The sequence below is a fragment of the Danio aesculapii genome, chromosome 21, assembly GCF_903798145.1.
Source record: "Danio aesculapii chromosome 21, fDanAes4.1, whole genome shotgun sequence".
Taxonomy (NCBI): domain Eukaryota; kingdom Metazoa; phylum Chordata; class Actinopteri; order Cypriniformes; family Danionidae; genus Danio; species Danio aesculapii.
In genome coordinates this window covers 35,158,756-35,181,261 of record NC_079455.1, presented here as the reverse complement: position 1 = coordinate 35,181,261, position 22,506 = coordinate 35,158,756, and the positions used below count along the sequence as shown (strand labels likewise).

The 22,506-nt window shown below is 36.7% G+C and overlaps 1 protein-coding gene across 1 annotated transcript in view; it reads left to right on the top strand.

The window, feature by feature from the left end:
• The window catches only part of LOC130214395 (probable E3 ubiquitin-protein ligase HERC1), a 153,684-nt gene extending 131,838 nt beyond the window's left edge, over positions 1 to 21,846 (top strand). Inside the window, 10 exon segments of the mRNA XM_056446064.1 lie at positions 3,100 to 3,269; positions 3,665 to 3,803; positions 6,029 to 6,195; positions 8,413 to 8,582; positions 10,040 to 10,205; positions 10,304 to 10,380; positions 12,487 to 12,739; positions 15,672 to 15,824; positions 16,736 to 17,041; positions 19,771 to 21,846. Of these exon segments, the coding sequence (XP_056302039.1) occupies positions 3,100 to 3,269; positions 3,665 to 3,803; positions 6,029 to 6,195; positions 8,413 to 8,582; positions 10,040 to 10,205; positions 10,304 to 10,380; positions 12,487 to 12,739; positions 15,672 to 15,824; positions 16,736 to 17,041; positions 19,771 to 19,956 (1,787 nt within the window). The 3' untranslated portion in view covers positions 19,957 to 21,846.
• The last annotated feature ends 660 nt before the right edge of the window (positions 21,847 to 22,506 follow it).

The following is a 22,506-nucleotide window of genomic DNA, read 5'->3' as shown; positions in this document are numbered from 1 at the left end:
ACATTTATACTGAATACATTCCAGTACATGCATTAAGAAATAAAAAATAAATAAAAATGTGTGCAGTGGACAAACTAGCTGGCCGACCACATTGTAAAACATCTGAAATGTTGTTTTAAAATTTATTTTGCGCAAAAGAAATTTATTTACGTCCTTGGACAGAGACGTAGCTAGTGTCAATAGGTGCATCCCAAATTGCATACTTATGCACTTTTCTATGCCATTTTTGTAGTATGAATAGTGTAAGTAGTGCGTTCACACTAAAATCTCTAAAAATAATAAGTGTACTTTAATTACCCAGATGATGCACTCATTCGACCAGTAAAATGAATTGTGGAATGATGGACACTTCACGCACTCAACAGCCGCTGCTTTGCTCATGTAGCGAAAGGGGTAGGGCTATCGGCCGCACATGTTGGATAACTTTATTTATTTTGTGTTGTGAAAGCAAAATTCTTCTACAAGAGTCATTATAGCGCCTCCAGATGCTGAGTGCGGTTATTTTCATAACAGGTATTATTTTGTACTTTGGTCATTAATTTCACTAATATTAGATTAGATTTTAGATTAGATTCAACTTTATTGTCATTACACAAGTACAAGGCAACGAAATGCAGTTTACGTCTAACCAGCAGTGCAATAGCAGCAAGAGTAGGATACAGGTATAAGTTATAAAGTGCAGTTATAGAAAAACTATGGTAATATTTACAGATGGATGTACTATGAACATTGGCATAATATGGCAACCGTCAAACGTCATCATGGCAACGGTTTGATTTCGGCTTAGTAAAAACATTAGTGTTCCATTTGGGACGACACTACATACATATACTATGCTGTTGAGTGTGTATAGTGTGCCATTTGGAATGCAGCTGTTGTATTTCAGTGTATGTCTCCGCCTTGTGCTCACTGAAGGTATTGCAACAATTGCAGTCATCAGAAGCAAGTAATCAAATAATCGTAAAAAAATAAATACAAATAAATAACCTAGAACATTTTGTTATTTTTGTGTTTTCTGTGGGTTTTCTGCATTTTAATCGAAAAGCAATATTCACGTGTATTGTATTCAGTAAAGCTGGTTCTATTAAGACTCTAGCCCCTGATTTTAGTTGGCAGGCATTATGAGTCTCATGTCGCAGTCACACTAGAGTTTGTGTGTGCAAAATTCTGTAGTATGGTGCTGCGAAAAGGGATTAACAAGAAGTTGAGACATTAAAAAAAGCGAGCAATTGGTCTATGTTTTAAATTTCTTTCCTGAGACGACATATTTTGATCTTCGATTGGTCTCACACAATCATGTGATGCGATTTCGCAGGTCAGAGTTCACCAAGCTTGAACTTTTCAACGCAGCGAACTGCGCACGAGCTTGCGTTTCCGGTCTGACGCGTTCGCGTGCGTATGAATGGAAGTCTATGGGGAGAAAAGTGAAGTGTGACCGCAACTTTAGTTTGGACGAAAAAGAAATCAAAATAATTGTTCTGCGTTAATGACGGCGCTAATTGCACCATTTTTTAGTGAACTATGACTCTGTGTAGTAAATGTTGCTGCAACTGAAAGCCACATACCACTTTTAATGCCGTTTTTAATCCAAACTCATTTCATAAATACAGTTACGTGTTTGGAAAAAGTCCTTCTGTGAGATGTTTCTGTAGTCGTTTGGTTATTAATCATGCTGAATCAATAAAAAAAGTTAAATCTCCTGTTTATTTAGAAATACTGTGAGGAACTTCTCAGTTTCGACTTTGGTATTTGGAGTTACGGTGCTTACAGAGATTTACTACTGATCACATACTACCAATCGCGTTTTCCTAATAAGATAAGTGTATGACCATTTCAATTATTGATTTATTGCTGTCATGAAAAACTGGTGCATGAGACAGGCTCGAGAGGTGGATACACACTATAACCTACGGAGAACAGCCACTACTCAGCTACTACATTCAACAACTCACAAACACACTCTGAAATACAAGGGCTATTTACACAGGTGGCAACAATTAGGCTAATCAAACGGATGAGATAACAGGGGGAGGAGACAATGGCTGTTTCTCATTTCCAAGAATGCAGAGAACAGATTTGGATTCTTGTGGAGACCGGTGTTGTCTTAAAATTATTTAAACATTACAACATTCATACAACGTTTTATTGTTTTTCCCCTTTCAAAATATATACTATGCATAAAAACATTCTAAATATATGTTGCACAATATAAATAAAACAGATTTTAATATGAGTTTCAGCAAACAAACACATTTAATGTGTTTATTCTTTTATTAAGATGTCCATGATAATGTTTATATTCACCGTTTCATGTAGGGAAACTCCTGAGGTAAATAAGTGATATCTCTGAACTTTTTAATAATAAATCTAAATAAAATGCTGCGCTTCCCACCTCCAGTCGCAATGATTTCTGGGACTTCTAGCGCGAGATCGGTGCTCAAGTCTGCATCGGTGCGTCCTCCATATCAAGAACACATCTGGGAAGTTTCACGCGTCCGTGTGCTCTTGAGTATTGGAACTGAACTTTGGCAGCTAATGATGACGTTACACGAGAATACGAGAACGCAAGACCGCTGAAGAAAGCATATTGAGAAAAAGCCAATGACTCACCAGGGCAACTAACAGGGGTAACCCTTACAATTAATATGGCACAAGAGAGGACAACAGCAAGGAGTAAAGCTGCGGTCACACTGGACGTTTCTCCCCATAGACTTCCATTCATACGCACGCGAATGCGTCAGACCGGAAACGCAAGTTCATGCGAAATCGCATCGCTTGACTGTGTGAGACCAGTCGAACATGAAAACATGACCTCTCTGGCCAGAAATTTTAAATATGGACCAATCGCTCGCTTTTTTAAATGTCTAATCATCTTGTTTAATTCAGCCCCTTTTCGCAGCGCCGTACTACAGATTTTCGCAAGCTCAAACTCTAATGTGACCGCAGCTTAACAGACACATACAAAGACAGGGCTGGGACTGTAACAGTTACACAGCAGTCAAAGTTTACATGAAACATGTTTTGTTTTGATCATAAAGCCGACTTTGACAGTGCACTGTTGTGATGTTCTGACAGCTCATAGTGTTTTTGTTTTCCCAGAGCGCCTCATTGGTCTACCCGATGCCATGCTGAAGAATCACAACCGGCCACAAGTCATTCCAGCTCTGGAGGGAGTCTTCATTGAGGACATCGCTGTGGGCTGTGAACACATCCTGGCTTTGTCCAACACTGGAGACGTCTACGCCTGGGGCTGCAACTGTGAGGCCCAGGTATTGATGATTGATTGACTAAGAAATAATTGCGATTAAGGTCGATTAATCGCCTTTTTTGTGTACTTCAGTAGTTAAAGAATTGTTACGAATAATTTAAATATGCACATGTGAATTTAAAATTATTTATTGCATTCAGTAAACCGCTAAAAGAATCAAAACAGCCTAAAATAGAAAATGGTGCACATGTCAACACAAACACACAGACTATTAAGGATATTTGCCTAGCACAGTGTTTCTCAATCCTGGTCCTTACAACTCTCCCCTCTCAACAATGAGTTGACATTTAATAAGTATGACATGTGTGGGTACAGTCTGCTGTTTTTGTGTTTTCTGATATTTGTGATATGGAGGAGTGTGTAGTTTGAACTTGTGTCATCTTTTGTGTATTGCAGCTGGGTTTGGGCCACTCCAATCCGGTCAAAGAGCCCATTCTGGTCACAACTCTGCAGGGCAAGAACATCAGGCAGATTTCTGCTGGACGCTGCCATTCATCAGCCTGGACCACGCCGGCTCTGTCCACCAGAGCTTCAGGTACGTGTTAAACACCCTGTTTATGATTGCTGTGAAGATTAATTTGGTTCAGTCTAATCATAAATCATTCCCAATTTTGAATAGATTCAACTATAGCCAGTACAAAGAGGCCTAATTAAATAATGAAAAAGATAGGAGCTTATTTGGAGCAAAAAAGACATCTGGTTCCAATTTCTGGCAGGTTACTTGGTATATTTCTTCAAATTTCCCTATTTTCTGAATTTCATTGGATGACATTTGTAAATTGTAAAGTAGAATTGAAAGTAGGCTTCCTTAGTGGTACGCAGAGGAATCACTGAATAAAAAAGTTGAATAAAATACTTGTTGAAAACACTTTTAGGACATCGATGCTGGTCCCACCAATCAATGCAACATATGATCACACTGGTGTGATTAGAATGTTTAACAAATAACGTTTATTTTTTAGGTTTCAGAAATTTAAATACACACAAGTACTAGCAAAACATAACATGTATGGTTTGTAAAATGCTCAGTGGTGTCTATCGAGAGGCAATAATCAGTTTGCACATAATCTGACGACGTGCTTTATTTACATCAGATACACACTGATTAGGTACTGTAAGTAGAACATGTACTCTATTCTTCAGTAAAGAGCCACTTACTTTCATGTTGTTTAAGAGAATTGATAATTTAACTGAAAATCCACCATCTACTCCCTCCACTTAACATGGCTGTGCCCGTCACCCATCATACAGAGAGATCAAATAATATAATAATTTTTAAGCTGTTTAAATGACGAAGTACATGTTCTTACACATTTTTGCGTAGGTGGAAACTGTAGGGGGTCCAACGGTTGGTATTTTGTTGTTGTTGTTTTTTTACTTTGTTTTTATTGATTTTAATTATATTACAAAACCCAGCAAACAATACAGAATATTAACTTGCGTATTATTTCAGAATGTACTTTCCCACCCCAACATTTGTTAAACAGAAATGACATTTAAAATAAATTATAAAATAAAATGAAATAAAATTAATTTAAATTGATCAATGTGTGTGCGTTTATAATAATAATAATAATAATAATAATAATAATAATAATAATAAAACATTATTTCATTGAATTTCAAATTAGTCATCTTTCCAAAGACATCCAATTTTTACCTATCCATTTATAAAGCAATCGAGCGGAGACTCCCAACAAATTTAACCCAAAAATGACCAGTCTGTCAGATGAAAAAGAGCCGGAGTTTCAGCAGAAGCCAGCTTCAACACTCACAAAAAGTTCATAGGCCACTATATCTGAGAATTAAAATATTAGATATTTCACAATATAACTAGGATGTTTGTCAAAACTTGCAGAAAAGGGACAAAGAAAACAAAAAACGTTCGGCCTTGCTATGTGTCACGTGATAATCTTGATGCTTTGCCATGGAAACTTCAAATTGATGCATTCTACAATTTAGTAGGCACTTATTTTATAGTATTTATATATTACTGTACTTATAGGTGTTATTGTAACCTGCAGCTACACATAATGTATATAGCATATGTTAATTCTGTTTTGATGAATACTATACTGTGTTAATACTTCACATTTAAGTACAGTATAGCTTTCAAAAACTTTAAGAACAATAATATTTTGATTAAGTTTTTTAAAGTACAGCGTATTTTAATTGAAAGATTTACATTTTTTATTTACCTGAAAGCAACAGTACTTACCTAATCAGTGTGAATAAAGCACATCGTCAGATTGTGTAAACTGATTATAGCTTTCTCCATAGACACCACTAAGCATTTTACAAACCATACATGTTGTTTTGCTAGTACTTATGTGTATTTAAATGTTTGAAACCTAAAAATAAATGTTATTTGTTGAACATTCTAATTACACCAGTGTGATCATATGCTGCATTGATTGCAGTGGCAGTGTTAATGTGCAAACTGTATTTACAGTGTTTAAAGTCGCCGGCAACAATAAATATTCTTATTATGAATAAAATGCCTAATTTTTTTTTAAACAGAGCTGAATAATTATGCTTGCAAGGCCACTGTATTTAAATGCTGGTTATTATGGTGGAACTTGGAGAGACAATATTTTTTATGGTGGTACAAAAAAGTTTGAGATCCACTGGGTTAATGTATTGTACTTTTACTTTGTAAGTTGCAGGATAATCACAAAGAGCATTTAGATGATCAATACACAAATGTCCTCCCTCTCCAGTGTGAATAATCAGCAACATCACTGATTCTGTGTTTTACAGGTTGTTCAGGGATTCAGCTGGGTTTGCCCCAGTCTGTGCCTCCGCAGTATAACGCCCTTAAAGACTGCAGTCCTGAAGTTCTAAACACCCGTCTCCGAGTGCTCTACCACTTCTCTGATCTCATGTATAAGTCCTGGAGGCTTCTGAACCTCGACCCTCGCAGCCAGGTACACACCATCAATAATAAAACATACAGTCCATTGATACTGGCACCATTGGTAAATATGAGTGAAGATAGCTGTGAAAAAAGTATATTGTTTAACCTTTATATCTTTTGCTCAGAATATATGAACAATGTTTTTGGAGTATACCGTTTATAGTACCTCCTGGGTGACTGGGAACGGGATGTTGTTTAACCATCAGCTTCAGTTTCACAGGGCTGTAAATGTGAGGAAACACAAAGAGCAAAGTCTTTCAGTCATTCATCACGATGGGAAAAACTACGCAATGGAGCTGTGATTTGCAGTAAAAGGTTTCTGAATGGGAAGTGGCTATTAGAAAATGGCAAAAACACTGAGAAATGTCAGTTTTCAACATCAGAGCAATAGTTAATAAATTCCAGTCAACTCTAAAAGTCTTTTCATACAGAGACTGAAATTTTCGGTTTGTATTTGTCATTCTTAATATCTGTAACACATTGAAACCTTGCATACTGAGTCCAATGTGTATTAATGAATCTTTTCTGGAATAAAATTGCTACAGATGCAAAAAGTTGAAGGAAAAAAAACAATCAAATGGATGACATTTTTGAAGGCAGTGTTTAAATGTGTTTGAGGTTGAATATACTCTTTTAATTTCGGGCTTTGTGTGACAAACTATTTCACAGATTTATAAAAAATCCCCTGGTCTGTGCAAGGTCTGTGTGAGGCTGATGGAAATGAATGAATCTGTTGCGAATAAAAAAATACAGAAAAAAGCTTGCTACAAATGCAAAGAAAGAAACTGGGGAAAAAATAAAGGAAATGTTATGATGGAGAAAAGTTTCGGAGGTTTTGTGTAAATGAGATTGACAATGTGAGGTCGAATTAACTTATGTCAGCCTCTGTGTGCTATGAACTTTATCGTTATACAGCGGGGAAAATAAGTATTGAACACGTCACCAATTTTCTCAGAAAATATATTTCTTAAGGTGATGTTGATTGAAATGTCTCTAGATGTTAGTAACAACAACCAAAGAAATCCATATATGCAAAGAAAACAAATCTAATTAGTTTACAAATTAATAAATGAAATGACACTAGGAAAAAGTGTTGAACACATGAAAATAGGGAGGTGTGGATTGGCAGTGAAAGCCCAGACAGCAGCTGAAATCTCTCAGTAGCTCTTCAGCAATCTTCTATCTTTTGTCATTGTAAATGAATATCAGCTGCTTCAGTCCAACATCTACATTACCAGGATGATGAAGATGAAACCAGGGTGGACATTTTAGCAAGACAATGATCCAAAACACAGCCAAGAAAACTCAAGAGATGCTTTCAGAGAAAGAAAACTAAGCTGTAGAATGGCCCAGCCAATCACCTGATATAAATCCAATAGAAAATACAAATGAAAGATCAGATTTGATAGACGAGACCCACAGAACCATCAAGATTTAACACTGTTGAAGTCTGTGAAAAACTCACACCTGAGCAATTAATGTGACTTCATGGTCCATATGATTAGCGTCTTTAGGCTGCCCTCACCAAAAAGGCCTTTTAACTAAAGTATTAAATATGTTTCAGTAGTTCAGTACTTTCTCCCTGTGTCATTTCATTGTTATTACACATTTTTCAGATTTGTTTTGTTTTATTTTTATGTTTGTATTGTTTGGATTTTTACCAAAACCTGGTTCAAATCCATGTCAACAGCTCCTTTAGAAATATTATTCCCAGGAAAAAAAACATGACATGACGTGTTCAATACTTATTTTCCCAGCTGTAAATCTGGAAGAGGACGTGTGTCTGTTTGTTAGGAGAATGGTTTGAGCAGCCAAAAAATTTCAAGAGAATCATAGCTGGAGAACTGTTGAAAGGGTTTCAAGAAAAAATCCCCCGCTTTCATCTAAAAAACTCTTGCATCTTCAGTTTTTTGTGTTAATATTTAGAGCAAATGATCATAAAGATCAACAATAAAGACATTTTCCCCCACAGCCGTCTTTGCTCATATTCACCAAAGGTGCCAAAATGAATGGAGGCCACTGTACGTTAACTGCTGACGTTTCACAGGAAAAAAAAAAAAACTGTGCTCTGACTTCCTGCCAAAATCCTTTTATCGTTTTCCCCGCTCAGCTGAATTTGTGTTGAGTGTGAAAGTGTTCTCGTTTTTTACCTTCAGACTAATAGTTTTGTGTCGGTCGATATCAGGGCCGTTTTGTCTGACCATGTCATTCTCTGGCTGGTTTCCAGGTCAGTACCTCTCGCTACAGCTCAGGAACGACCGCCATAGTACAGGGTCAACTCAGAGGCCTGCTGTCCCCGAAAGTCAACACCCTCCCTCTCGTTCGCACTATCGGCAGAACCATGACCCAGGGAAAGACCTACGGCCCTCAGATTACAGTCAAACGCATCTCCACCAGGTACAAGAAATTAGCCTTTAATCCCACTGCATGGATACTGAAAATAAATATGTAATTGTTAAATGACCCATGGTGGCTGTGATTTCATTTAATGTCATTTAAAATTAGATTTAAACTTTAAAACTGTGATTTTATAGTGAAATATTTCAATAGTAGTACTTTGTATTTTGTTTGATTTGATTTGTTTTTTAATAATATTTCCTGCGTGACCTGATGAAGACCTTGTAGATTAAAACATTGTCCAATTAAATTGTCTTTTGAGAGCTAAAGTGACAGTGTGCTGATTCTGCCTACTTTTTCAATTGTTTTTGGCTTGATCGAGCACCTGCATTTAAGACTTTTTAGATGTGCACACACTGTTTTTCTTTCTATAATAATAATTTTACAATAAGAATGATAATTATTGTAAAATTATAATTTAATATTATTAGTACCAGTATTCATATTAGTGTAATTAACTATAAAATATTTAAAATCCATAAAAACCATGATTATTATGTTATTATTAATCATAAAATAGTAAATTGTATTAATATAAAAAAGCTGTATAATAATACTAATAATATTTAAAAATAATAATAGTAATCTTCATCTTCATCATCATAATCTCAATCATAATAATAAATAACTTAAATATATTTTTATAAAATACCTAAAAATAATTTTCGTTTATTCATTTTCCTTCATCTCAGTCCCTTATTTATCAGGTGTCACCACAGCGGAATGAACCGCCAGCTATTTCAGTATATGTTTTACGCAACTGATGCCCCCAGCCACAACCCATAATTGGAAAGCACCCTAACACTGCCATTCTCTCTCTCACACACACACACACACACACACACACATATTACACGGCCCATTTAGTTTATTCAATTCCTTTATAGCGCATGTCTTTGGACTGTGGGGGAAAGCAGAACACCTGGAGGAAGCCCACACCAACAAGGGGAGAACATGCAAACTCCACACAGTAATGCCAACTGGCCCAACTGGGACTCAAACCTGCGACCTTCTCGCTGTGAGCCATCGTGCCACCTCTAAAATTATTTGAACATTTCTTAGTTTAATTCTTATTCAATTAAACTTGGATATACTGCCGGATAGTGTCATTTATAGACCTGGAATTTAGTTGTATAAAGGCATTTTTATAATGAATATTCATTTTGTAGTTATGCCAAGCAGTAAAAAAAAAATTATCAAGTTAAAATTGTGAGTGAATTTATTTTTAAGAAACCCTTATCCCTAATGCTTATTTAATAAATAATGAAAAAATATATTTTATGGATTATGAGGCACATGGATATAGATATTTTATGAATTATGAGGGAATAATAAAGAATTTAAAAAAAACACGATGCGTTTAAAATGCTTTTTTTTAGACCGTGTTAGTGACCATCCAGTTAAAGCTACAGATTTTTCAAACGTTGCAATACCTAACCTAAACCTCCAATCCACAGGGGGCGCTCTAGCAAGCCCATATTCGTGCAGATCGCCAAGCAGGTGGTGAACCTGAACCCCACAGAACTTCGTCTGCCCTCCAGAGCATGGAAGGTGAAGCTGGTTGGAGAAGGGGCGGATGATGCGGGTGGTGTGTTTGACGACACCATCACTGAGATGTGCCAGGTAAATCCCACTCTCTCTTTTTCTGTTGACTGCATCAAAGAGGGTTGATTTTCAGTCACACATTCAAAACTGTATGTTTTTTTTTGTTTTTTTCCCAGGAGTTGCAGTCTGGTGTGGTCGACCTTCTTATTCACACTCCTAACAGCTCCGCAGATGTCGGTAGTAACACCGACAGGTATGTTGTCAATGCTAAGATGCGTAAGTAGAATGTAATAGATAAGTGGCTACAGTTTATTTTAAGGTGCCCGTATTCTTTTAAAGGTCCTGCAAAATTAAAATTTCTAGGGTTTGTTGCATGTAATTATGCATAATTAATAGATTTTACTATAGTAAGTACATGTGACAAGGATATTTATGTTTATAGGCCATAAAAATGCTACATGTACAGTGGCAAGTTTTCGGTATAATAGTTTTCAAAAGAGCAAGTACAAAAACAATGGTTTTATTGAGAATCATTATTCAATTTTAAATAATGTTCTTGAATTCTGCGGCATTCAATTTAATTTGAAATAATGATTTTCAGTGGTTACCTGTTCCCTCCATAATAATGTCATCTTTATTTGAAGCATCAAGTTACTTTCAAAAGCATGATTTTCTCTATTTTGATTGCTATAGCAGACATCAGTGACCATGTTTACATGGAAATCAGTAATCGACTTATTTGCCTTAATCTGAAAAAGACAATATGATGAAGGTGTTTACATGAGTTAATTTATGAATGTTCCTTTCATGATCCCGTTTTACATGTTACAGCACATAAATCGATTAACATCATTGCGTCACCACGCTATCCACATTTCCTCCGGAATATCATCTAATTTCGGGTGTTAATTTTTAATTTTTCAACTTTAACTGCAGTTCGGTAGTTTCACTTTCAGGTTTCACCGTGACAAACTGAGTAATTGGGTGCGAGTATGAAGTATGGACTGGTGGAAGAGTGTTGTTTAAATGGAATTTGAAACCACACGATGAATGGGTGAAAAAAACCCTCTGCATTTCACGATGTGTGTATCTGTGTTCCTTTACTGACTCAGTTGATGCAGAGAATAGTGTCAAATAGCCGTGTCTGTATGGAATATCCTGTCCCAAAATGCGCTGAAAATCCTACAGGACGGTAACAGTTTGATTAAGGTGTTACAATTCTGTTCAGTTTGATTATGACTTTAGTCGGATTAAGGTCATGAAAAATTGCTGTTTAAATGGTAGACTTTTAATCAGAGTATTGACTAATATCATATTAAAATCAGATTATTGGTGTCAATGTCAATGTACTCACAGTTTATATACAATTTATAATCTGGTATCTCAGTGCTTTTTTTGCACTTTTGCTACACAGAGGTAATGATAGCCATCGCCATTCCTTTTTTTTTATCACCAAGAAAAACGTGAAGCCAAATACCTCCGGGTGAACCTACAGAAAAATAATAAACAAAAATACACTAACTAAACACCCAAATGAAACTTACTACACCTAATAAAATAACAGAAATAAAAATACAAAATCTACACTTATCTCCCTAACTAACAAAAAAACGTCCAAAAGTGGCGTCCAACCCCTACTGCCTTTTACCGTGTATCTATTTACAATATTGACAATCAACAAACCCACAAACCAAAACAAAAATAATAGGAAGGGAAACACGAATGGGTATACAACACAAAGTCAACACTAGTACAACAGCACGAGAAATACAATCAACGAAAACAACTCAACAACAGGAATAACTTTATCACAATCTCAAACAACACGCCAACAAAACTCGCTCTCCCGCCCTACGCCCGTTGTTCTCTTTTTAAAGGACGCCCTGGGTTACTTTATCCAATCCCAGGGCACGTCGCCTGCGTAGTTAGGGCGGGGCCTGCAGGTGGAAAGAGGGAGAGAGAGAGACAAACACACACAAACAAACACACCTGCCAACGCAACAATACATCTCAACAATCATAATGAGACATATATTTTAGACACAATATTAAATATTTTGTTCTATTTTGCCAATGAAATCGGTTCCAAACAAAGCCAATGCAGAACATCTGTGCATCTCGTACTGCAGCAACACTGCTATGTTTCATTCCTGTGTTTTTGAGCAAATCATTTGAGTCAATGATTCATTCATATAGTTTCTTGCTTTGTTTTTAAATGAATCAGTCATATTGAAATAATAATCTGAATGAATGATTCAGTGAATCACTCATTAAGTAAGAGACTGGGTTTTGACTTCCAATAAAAACATCATTCCTGCAGCTTTAACTGTTTTTCCACTAACCTCCATTGTCTGGCCAGGTTCTTGCTGAACCCAGGGGCCGTCTCGGATGATCACATAGTGCAGTTCCGCTTCTTGGGGATCCTAATGGCGGTGGCCATCCGAACCAAAAAGCCCTTAGACCTGCACCTGGCGCCGTGGGTCTGGAAGCAGATGTGCTGTATTCCACTGGGAGCCGCTGACCTGGAGGAGGTGGATCTGCTCACGTACCGCTCTCTTCAGGGCATCTTACACCTGGACAGCAGCGTGATCAATGAAGAAAACTTCACAGTGGTGAGCATGGATAATCTAGAGAGACTAGCAGAGTTTCACACAAGACACATTATAAAGCCATGTTTCCACTGTCGGGCCAGGGAAGACCCTCTTTGGAGCATTTATCAGTGGGGAACATGATTGACAACTAACGTAAAGTGAAACAAACATGATATATGCAAATGTTAGATCTACAGACTTCGACTCAAGCGTTAACATATGAACGATAATAAAAGTAATTTTGGATTATTTAAGGATTATTTCACCATTCAGTATTACATTTTTCTGATAATTTACTCACCCCTTAGTTTGGAAGTTCAAACCACTGAGCACCAGCCACTTGTTAAGTGTGAAGTCACGCGAAGCGGCTTCTGGGTCCAAGCGCTCTATCAAAATGTATGGGGAGACTCAACAAATGGTAATAATAAACATTTACAAAGCGATGTAATACTTTTGAAAATCACGATCGCAATATGTATACATCCATGCCTAATATCCGATGGCCAGAATATGATACATTTTTTTTAAATTGATAAAACATTGATGTCTGTGATGCAGGAATTCCAGAGAGTGTGGTGTACGTCATGATTTTATATAAAATTCACTTTAATGTGTGATATGACTAAAAAAATTGTCATAAACAAATATTTTCTCAATTCAAATGAGTAGCGGCTTGGATAAAGAAACAGTATTTCATACGTCATGACCTAACAAGCGGAAAGAAGTCCACTACATGTACAAAAATCCTGATGTTTTCCTGAAAAAATGTTAAGGTACAGATTGACAGTTAGTGGTTGAAATAGGTACTGCAATTTAAATTCAAAATATTAGATAGGGATTGTTCATCTGGCCCTTCCTCGTCAGTCTTGACCTACATGCGGGTTGCCAAATTGATGACACCATCAAGAGCGAGCGGACATGCCAATTGAGCCTCATACTGTAAGCTGATCAGCTAATCTGTACGCACATTTTCCAGACTTACCATTAGTTTAGCATGTTTCTTAAACATTTCATGGTATTTTTGTGATTTAGAAGAGTCAAAAATGTACATACAACATCTTTAATTTGATTTCAACCAAAGAAAATATAAAGAAAGAAAGAAAGAAAATAATAGTAAATAAGTAAATAATCAGGAAGTTTCCATTCTGTAAGTGAACTAGTCTTTTAAATTATACCAGTACTCCACCTCAAACATCATGATTATTTTACACAAAACAACTAATAGGGTATATGCCAAGCTAGTGAGCTAGTGTTGTTCCCATACTGATAAACTTCCGGTGACCTGTTATTGTGAGTTTTTTTTTTCCATTTTATACGATTCCTTTTACAGAATTGATGTTGTAATGTAATTAAAATATAATCAGTTAAATAGACTTTGGCATTCATTTAGTTGCTCGAGCGTAAAACGAGACAAAAAAAGCCGTTTACTCGCACGTACCCGTCAGAATCGGCAGGCTAGAGCAGAAGCTCAATTGAATATACTGGGGTAAAATACATGTTCTTTAAAAAACTTCTAGAAAATTAAAGTGTTTTCTTTATGTGCTTAGATACTGCCTCTTAAAAAAAATTATGGAAAAACACAGTAATGTTACAGATTGGTAACTAAAAATTCTAAAAAGTAATGGTTGAAAAAAGGAGGGAAAAACAATTCGAAGAATAAATTTGGAAGGAAAACAAATAGAGAAGCATAAATTTGTTTTCTTGAATTATTTATGTCAGATTCCATGGAAACTCTGCTACAGTAAATCCTAAAAGTAAACAAGAGGATCTCAATATTGAAAAATATTAATCAAAAAGCAAAAATGCTATGCAAAAAAAAGCAAAGCAAAAATAAAAGTTTTTAAAATATGCAATTTAAAAATTTAATTGCTAACTTCAGCCAACAGTGCCATTATGCTAGCATATTGCAAATGTTAGATTACTAATACCACAAAGGTAGCACAGCATGAGTTTTATGCATGACTTGCAGGCGACGTCTAGTGCAATCCTTATATACCTGCTAGACAAGGCTAGCGCAGAAGCTCCATTGAATATACTGGTGTAAAACACATGTTCATGTTTTAAAGGCATGGCGTGGGAAAATGTCATTTAATGCAGTGTTTCTTGTACAATCTGAGACCCACTGTATATCGGATATCACTCAGCCAATGAACATTGCTGATTTTTAAAGAAAACAGACCTTAAATGCACCGATTTTGCAATGGCATACAGTTCACCGGAAGCGCTTAACCCAGGTTACTGGCAAATTAAAAGTCGTATTAGCATACTTTGGCATATACCCTGTAAAAAATGAATAGCCTGCATAAACTTATTTTTCCTTGCATCCCTTCTTTTTGATACAGGACTACACAAAAACACTCCATTAGGGATTTAAAGCCCAAATATAATGATGAATTTTAATGTTAGCATCACATTTAGAACGAATATTCATTTCTATTTTATTATGTGACCTGAGCACTTTCTCCCATCTCACAACTGGAGTTCTACGCATATAAAACGTTAATCGATAACTTGCGATCATGCGGATACAGACGTTAGATATCAACAGAGACACTGAGAAGTGACAGGTGACATATGAAAGCAAATAAATACACAATTGTAATCATATATGATTGATTCAAGATTGATCTTAAAGCAGTCTCTTGTATTTTTATAAACGTATTGTTCACTTGTTATGGAAATTGTTAGCATAAGTAGGCTTTAGCATCGCGAATAATTATATTTTGGTGATTAGAATCCTCATCAGATTGCAATCAGGGTTATTTCAGACACTCGCAGGTGTCTGAAAATGTTTTAATTGTTGATGTTGGCTGATAGGCTGATATGAAAACATTGGGAAGGAAGTCTGATTAAGCCCTGGAAGTGACAGTGAAAACTAATATGCGCTAGCACACTCAGTTTAGACCCGACAGAGCAAACCCTGCTAATGTGTTTTTTTTTCTTGTATTTGTAGATGATCCCTCTGGACTCGTTTGTGGCTCACAGTGCTGACGGTACGCTGGTTCCAGTGATTCCTGGTGGGCACAACCTGCCTCTCACTTTCTCCAACAGGAATGATTATGTGGAGAGAGCTCTGCATTACAGACTGCATGAGATGGACAGACAGGTATCATTTACTTGAAAATTAAAGTGTTGACCAAACTTTTTGGGCCGAGGGCTAGATGCAAAAAATAAACAATGTCTATATATATAATCTCGGGTCGCCACAGCGGAATGAACCGCCAATTTATCCAGCATATGTCATTAAAGGGAGTAGAGGAAGGGGCTCAGCACACAGCCCTGTGGTACACCAGTGTTGAGTGTGACGGTGGTGGAGCAGATGTGGCCTGATCTAACATTCTGAGGTCTGTTAGTCAGAAAGTCCATAACCCAGTTGCATAGAGACGTGTCGATATCCAGGTCTCCAAGTTTGATCATTAACTTAGAGGGTAAGACAGTGTTGAATGCTGAGCTGTGATAGTGTTGAATGCTTATAACCCCAATTTAAAGCCCCCTCTTCTTGTTGGCCCTTATAATGTACAGGTCTAATGTATTCATCGCTGTTTTTCCACATACACTTCACATTTGGTAATCATGACTACTATCTATGTTTCAAACATCTGAACTGGACCCTTCTCTCCCATACAGTATTTTCAAATATACATGACAGTTTCAACATATGTGTTATGTATTTCATGCTTTTCTGACACAGATGGTTCTCATTGTATCCCCGAGTCCTCTCTCGTGCTCTTTTATGACCCCTTTGCCTTAACCTATCACCTGTTTTCAAAGCCATATAATGGCAAATTCATAGAGCCCTTCACTCACCCAATTAAATGTGTTTTTACATAGGTTTAGAAAATAAAAACCTTCTTCACTAATGATTCATGAGGGCTAATAATTCTGCATTCGACTGTATATTATGTTAAATCCCCAAATCTGTGGTGCATGAAAGCATATTTTCTCACCTTAAACTGTTTATTTGGCTTTGAAGTATATAATAATAGCATCAGTAACTCGGTGTGTGTGTTGCTGCAGGTGTCAGCGGTGCGGGAGGGCATGTCCTCCATCATCCCGGTTCCTCTGCTCTCCCTCCTCACGGCTCGACAGCTGGAGCAGCTGGTTTGTGGCCTGCCTGAGGTCTCGGTGGAGATGCTGAAGAAGGTGGTCCGGTACCGGGACATCACTGACAGCCACCAGCTCATTGGCTGGCTGTGGCAGAGCCTGGAGGAATTCACCAATGAGGAGAGAGTCCTGTTCCTGCGCTTCGTCTCTGGACGCTCCAGACTGCCATCCAATCCAGCAGACATCACTCAGAAGTTTCAGATCATTAAAGTTGATCGGGTAAGGCCACTGTAAATTGTAGATTATTTTTATAATTATGATTAACAGATAATATATAACAATTAAAATAAAATATAACAATTTTATCATTATGTAGAGAAATTAGAATATGTATTAGCCTATTTTTTTCTGAAAGAAATGTCTTGCCCACCAAGTTTATTTGATCAAAAATATATTAAAACTAATAGTATAATGAAATATTAATGTTTTTATTGTATTTTAAAATGTAGAGTAATTTAATCCTGTTGAGAAATCATTTTATGCTGATTAAGTGCTAAATAAACATTTCTTATTATTATTCATGTTGCCTAATATTTTGAATTGATGCAGGACTCTTTAATAGACAGATTTTATATATAATTTTAGAAATGCATCGCTGCTTAATAAAAATATACTACTTAAAATATATATTTTGAAATAATTTACTCTGTGTAACGTAAGGAATTTATTAAATGACATATTTCATACTTTTTCATGAATATCAATAGTATATAATAGTAATAATAATATGGAGAGTTGCCATATAACTTCTGAATATAAAATATATCCCTGCACAACATATGCGGCACAATCTGTCATTTTATGGAAAATTAAATGATAAAAATGGCTGAAGTCAAATTCTGAAAGTCTATATTTTTATTTATATATTATTCATATGTACATAGTATGAAGGTTGTTTATTTATATAAAGCTTGTCAGTAGATTTAGTAACTGAAAGGAACATTAAAGGGCCCCTATTTTACCCCTTTTTCAAGATTTAGGATAAGTCTTTGGTGTCTCCAGAATGTGTCTGTAAAGTTTCAGCTCAAAACACCCATCAGATTATTTGTTATCTCCACCTCGGCTGCATCAGAAAAACAGCACAGTGACAGACATGAAGGAAGCAGGTCTCACGTAATGTTTGTGAGAAATACAACAGGAAAAACCTTCCCAATTAGTATTTGATGTATTCATTGTGGAGTTGCAACGATGAGTCACACACAATGTTGTAAGTTCATGCACGCGCACACACACACACACACACACACACACACACACACACACACACACAGAGCGCCCGTGTTTAACTTTGCACTGTTTTTGCATGCAAATATGACAGGATACTTGTTAATATCCACTGCTGTATTGATATCCGTTATGGTAATGTACAAAATAAGCCTCATTTAACGCCCACAAACCGGGAGTGACCTCCATCATCCGTAAGTGGAAGATGTTTGGAACCACCAGGACTCTTCCTAGTGCTGGCCGGCCATCTAAGCTGAGTGATCGGGGGAGAAGGGCCTTAGTCAGATGGTGATCAATAACACGATGGTCACTCTGTCTGAGCTTCAGCATTCTTCTGTATAGAAAGGAGAACCTTACAGAAGGACAGCCATCTGTGCAGCAATCCACCAATCAGGTCTGTATGGTAGAGTGGCCAGAGAGAAGCCCCTCCCCACCTGGAATTTGCCAAAAGGCATCTGAAGGTTTTTCAGACCATAAGAAACAAAATTCTCTGCTCTGATGAGACTAAAATTGAACTCTTTGAAGTGAATGCCAGGTGTTACATTTGGAGAAAACCAGGCATCACTCATCACCAGGCTAAAACCATCCCTACAGTGAAGCATGGTGGTGGCAGCATCATGCTGTGGGGATGTTTTTCAGCAGCAGGAACTGGAAGATTAATCAGGATAGAGAGAAAGATGAATGCAGCAATATACAGAGACATCCTGAATGAAAACTTGCTTCAGAGTGATCTTGACCTCAGACTGGGGCGACGGTTCATCTTCCAGCAGGACAATGACCCAAAGCACACCACCAAAATATCAATGGAGTGGCTTCACAACAACTCAGTAAATGTCCTTGAGTGGCCCAGCCCGAACCCAGACCTGAATCCTATTGAACATCTCTGGAGAGATCTGAAAATGGCTGTACACTGTCGCTTCCCATCCAACCTGATAGAGTTTGAGAGGTACTGCAAAGAGGAATGGGCAAAATTCCCAAAGACAGGTCTGCCAAGCTTGTGGCATTATATTCAAAAAGACTTGAGGCTGTAATTGCTCCCAAAGGTGCATCAACAAAGCATTGCGCAAAGGCTGTGAATACTTATTTACATTTGATTTTTCAGGTTTTTTATTTTTAATAAATTTGCAACAATTAAAAAAAAATTTACATTGTCATTTTGGGGCATTATGTGTAAAATTGAGGAAATAAATTAATTTAATCCATTTTGGAATAAGGCTGTAACAAAAAACAATGTGGAAAAAGTGAACCGCTATGAATACTTTCCGGATGCACTGTATGTATACTAAACTTTTTTTTATAATTGCAAAAAGTTAGACATACTGTTAGACACCGCAAACTCTCTTAATTAAATTCCCTAATCAGAAGTATATTTACAGAAGTTATTGTGAGTGGACCTAATATTTATAAATAGGCATGGAACTTAAGGTTTTATAAATTGAAAAAAGTGTAAACAACTAGAGTTTTCTTGTTTGGACATTAAAATATGTGGTTACAAAATAATTATATTTGTTTTTTTTTTTCAATTTCATTGGACCAATTGGGCCATTACAAAATGTCCTTAGTGTTAAACCCTTAATAAGTCTAAAATCTCATTCATAATGGTCTTAAAAGGGTCTTAAATGGTCTTTAATTTGACTCGAAAACCTGCAGAAACCCTGATCAGCCAGTCATACTGTTGTACTACTGTATTTAACATTGATTCTCTTTTTATGTTCTGTCAACAGCCTGTGAATGGCCTTCCTACAGCCCAGACGTGCTTCTTCCAGCTCCGGCTTCCCCCCTACACAAGCCAGGCCATTCTAGCCGAACGCCTGCGCTACTCCATACACAACTGTCCCTCCATCGACATGGACAACTACATGCTGTCACGCAACACCGACCCGGCGGACACCTCTGACACTGAATACTGACCCGCAAAAAAAACAAAGCACAAAATAACAAGCTTATAGAAGCCTGCGGTTGTACTTCCTCCACACACATGCAATACAATTCTCAGTCGCAAAAGCCTCACTTGTATTCTCTGCAGTACCCAGAATGCACTGCAGGCGTCAGTTCTTCCACCAGGTCAAAGGGGGATTATTTGAGCAATTTAGGTGTTTATTCAATTTTGTGTCATGTTCATGTTTCTGAATGTTCCTCAAACTCTATATTACACCATTACAAGGTCTGTGCCTGGAATGGTCGCGCAGTTTCTCTTGGCGTTAGGGACAGAAACTGGGGTCGGTTTATAGGTGAGCACTCGGCAGCTAGCTTTCTGCCCCGGTTTATGCCAAAGGCTTTTAAACTACTGTACTGTACATGATACCTTCTGACTCAGTGAGGAAAAAAACAACAAAACAAACAAAGTATTGTGCGTCTGAAAGATTTGAGCCTCAAAGCAATCGACGTTAGGCTGCTGGGCGTTTGTATCAAGCTAGCTGGTATCTTACATGAATGTATACTTGCAAATGCCATGCACGTGTGCACTCAAACCTACTTTTATTTGCCAAATAACTGTACACTAAATAGGGTTTAAAGGGTTGGTTCGGTAACATGAAAAACTCTTTCATTTACTCACATTAATGTTGTTCCAAACATAAGAAGTGAAGACTTGTGTATTAAAATCGGTGAGATTTCGGACCCTCTATTGAATAGTCCTGAAATTCTTGATGCTTCAGAAAACTTTTTTTGAAGAGAGAATTTTATTTAGGCTCTTATATATAAATATTAAATAATATAATATAATAATAATATTAAATAATATATAAATATTGACCAATGAGCAATGTTTGCATTCAGATTTGGTCACGGGAGCTCAGTCATGCTTGCTTGATGTGGGAGAACCAATGAGATTCATTCTCACGCATCACATGGCACATTATAGGTTTGTTTTTGTACATTTTAAGCTTGCTAATCCTAAACTATTATTATTTTTCATTATATAAAAGCATCTATGTCATATTCATAGGGATTTTGAAGTGTTTGTTTTGGGTGAACACATAGAAATCTCTCAATTTTGATTGAAAAACGTCTTTCTTATATATTTGGAAAATAATGACGGTGATTAAATGATAGAATTTTCATTTTTGGCTAACCCTTCATTGAATTTTAGCCTTTTTTTGCAACTGTGAAGCAGCGCGTGTGGAGACGTGTGGTGATTTTTGTGTTTGCGCATTCTCACAGAGCGGGAGTGCTGGTTTGTTTTGCTATGCTGATCGATCATCAGTGTTATTACGTGTTTTTCAGGCTTGTATGCCTCAGTGCTGGATGTAAAACATGTTTTGACTGTTTTTACTCACACGATGAACGCGTGTTTGACAGAGGAGAGACTCCTCTTTACTCTAGAAGCTTTGATGACTTCTGTATGCAGTGGTTTACATTATTGCTAAGTTATTATTATTTTTTTTGTCCTGAAAATATTTATCTGAGTGAGCTTTTTGTGTCGGAATGGAGAAGGACGAGGACTAATGTGGCTGTTGCGCTGTTTTGCACTTTAGACCTGTATGCATTGCGCTTAAGTATAAGAGGAAAATCTTATTTACTATAATATTTACAGATTTCAGACTCTTTATCTAGAGATTCTCTTAACCCGAGCCACTACTGATATACAGTAAATAATTGTTTTTGTTGAAATATTGAATCTCGACAATGAAAGAATTTAAGGTTAATTCATTAGGCTACAATGTGATGGTATTTCACAAACCTCAAATTACAAATTAAGCCATAAAACAAGAAAATCTCCATAAACTGTATGATATCTCTGGGCGATGGCCTCTCAGATGGAAGATGCACTGTACTGTAAATTAAATTTTGTGTATAGACCTTGTTGTCGCCTTGGTAAGTCATTTTAATGTGAGCATATATATTCTTTTCTGTATATATGAAGAAAAGCTAGGTGATGTTCTTCTTAAATGTTTTCCTGTTTATCTTACAGCTATTCTAGTGCAGGCAGAGTCTCCAGTTTCCACAGACAAGACCAGGAAATGCTCCTTTATTTCTTCTGAAATGATCAACTATAGATCTAAAGAACTGGAAGTCGCACTTCAGAAAGGCCATAGAGACAAAATGTCAGGTGATGCATATGTAGTATGTACAGAAAAGCTGTGCTGAACCAACTGGTATATTGGAATGTGTTTTCTAACCGATAACAATTTTATCCAGTTCTTTATAGTTTATTACAAGCATAAAGTGTGAACAATGTAGCTAATTTCCAGTTGAGTACCAGTTTGAATCAATCTGATATCCACCCTATTATCATGACAGAGGTGAGGCAGCAAATTGTAATTTTAAGTGGTCCTTTTATTATTTTAAGGTGTTGACCTAATTTTTGGAATGTGTTGTCTGATTCACAACAGTTAGCTCTTGATCCAGTACTTCATAGTGAATAATGTAGCATGCTCTTTGACACAAATTTGGTCATAGAACAGACTGACAATAATCAGAAGTTCCAGGATTAATTTTCTCATAAGCATAAATCTACG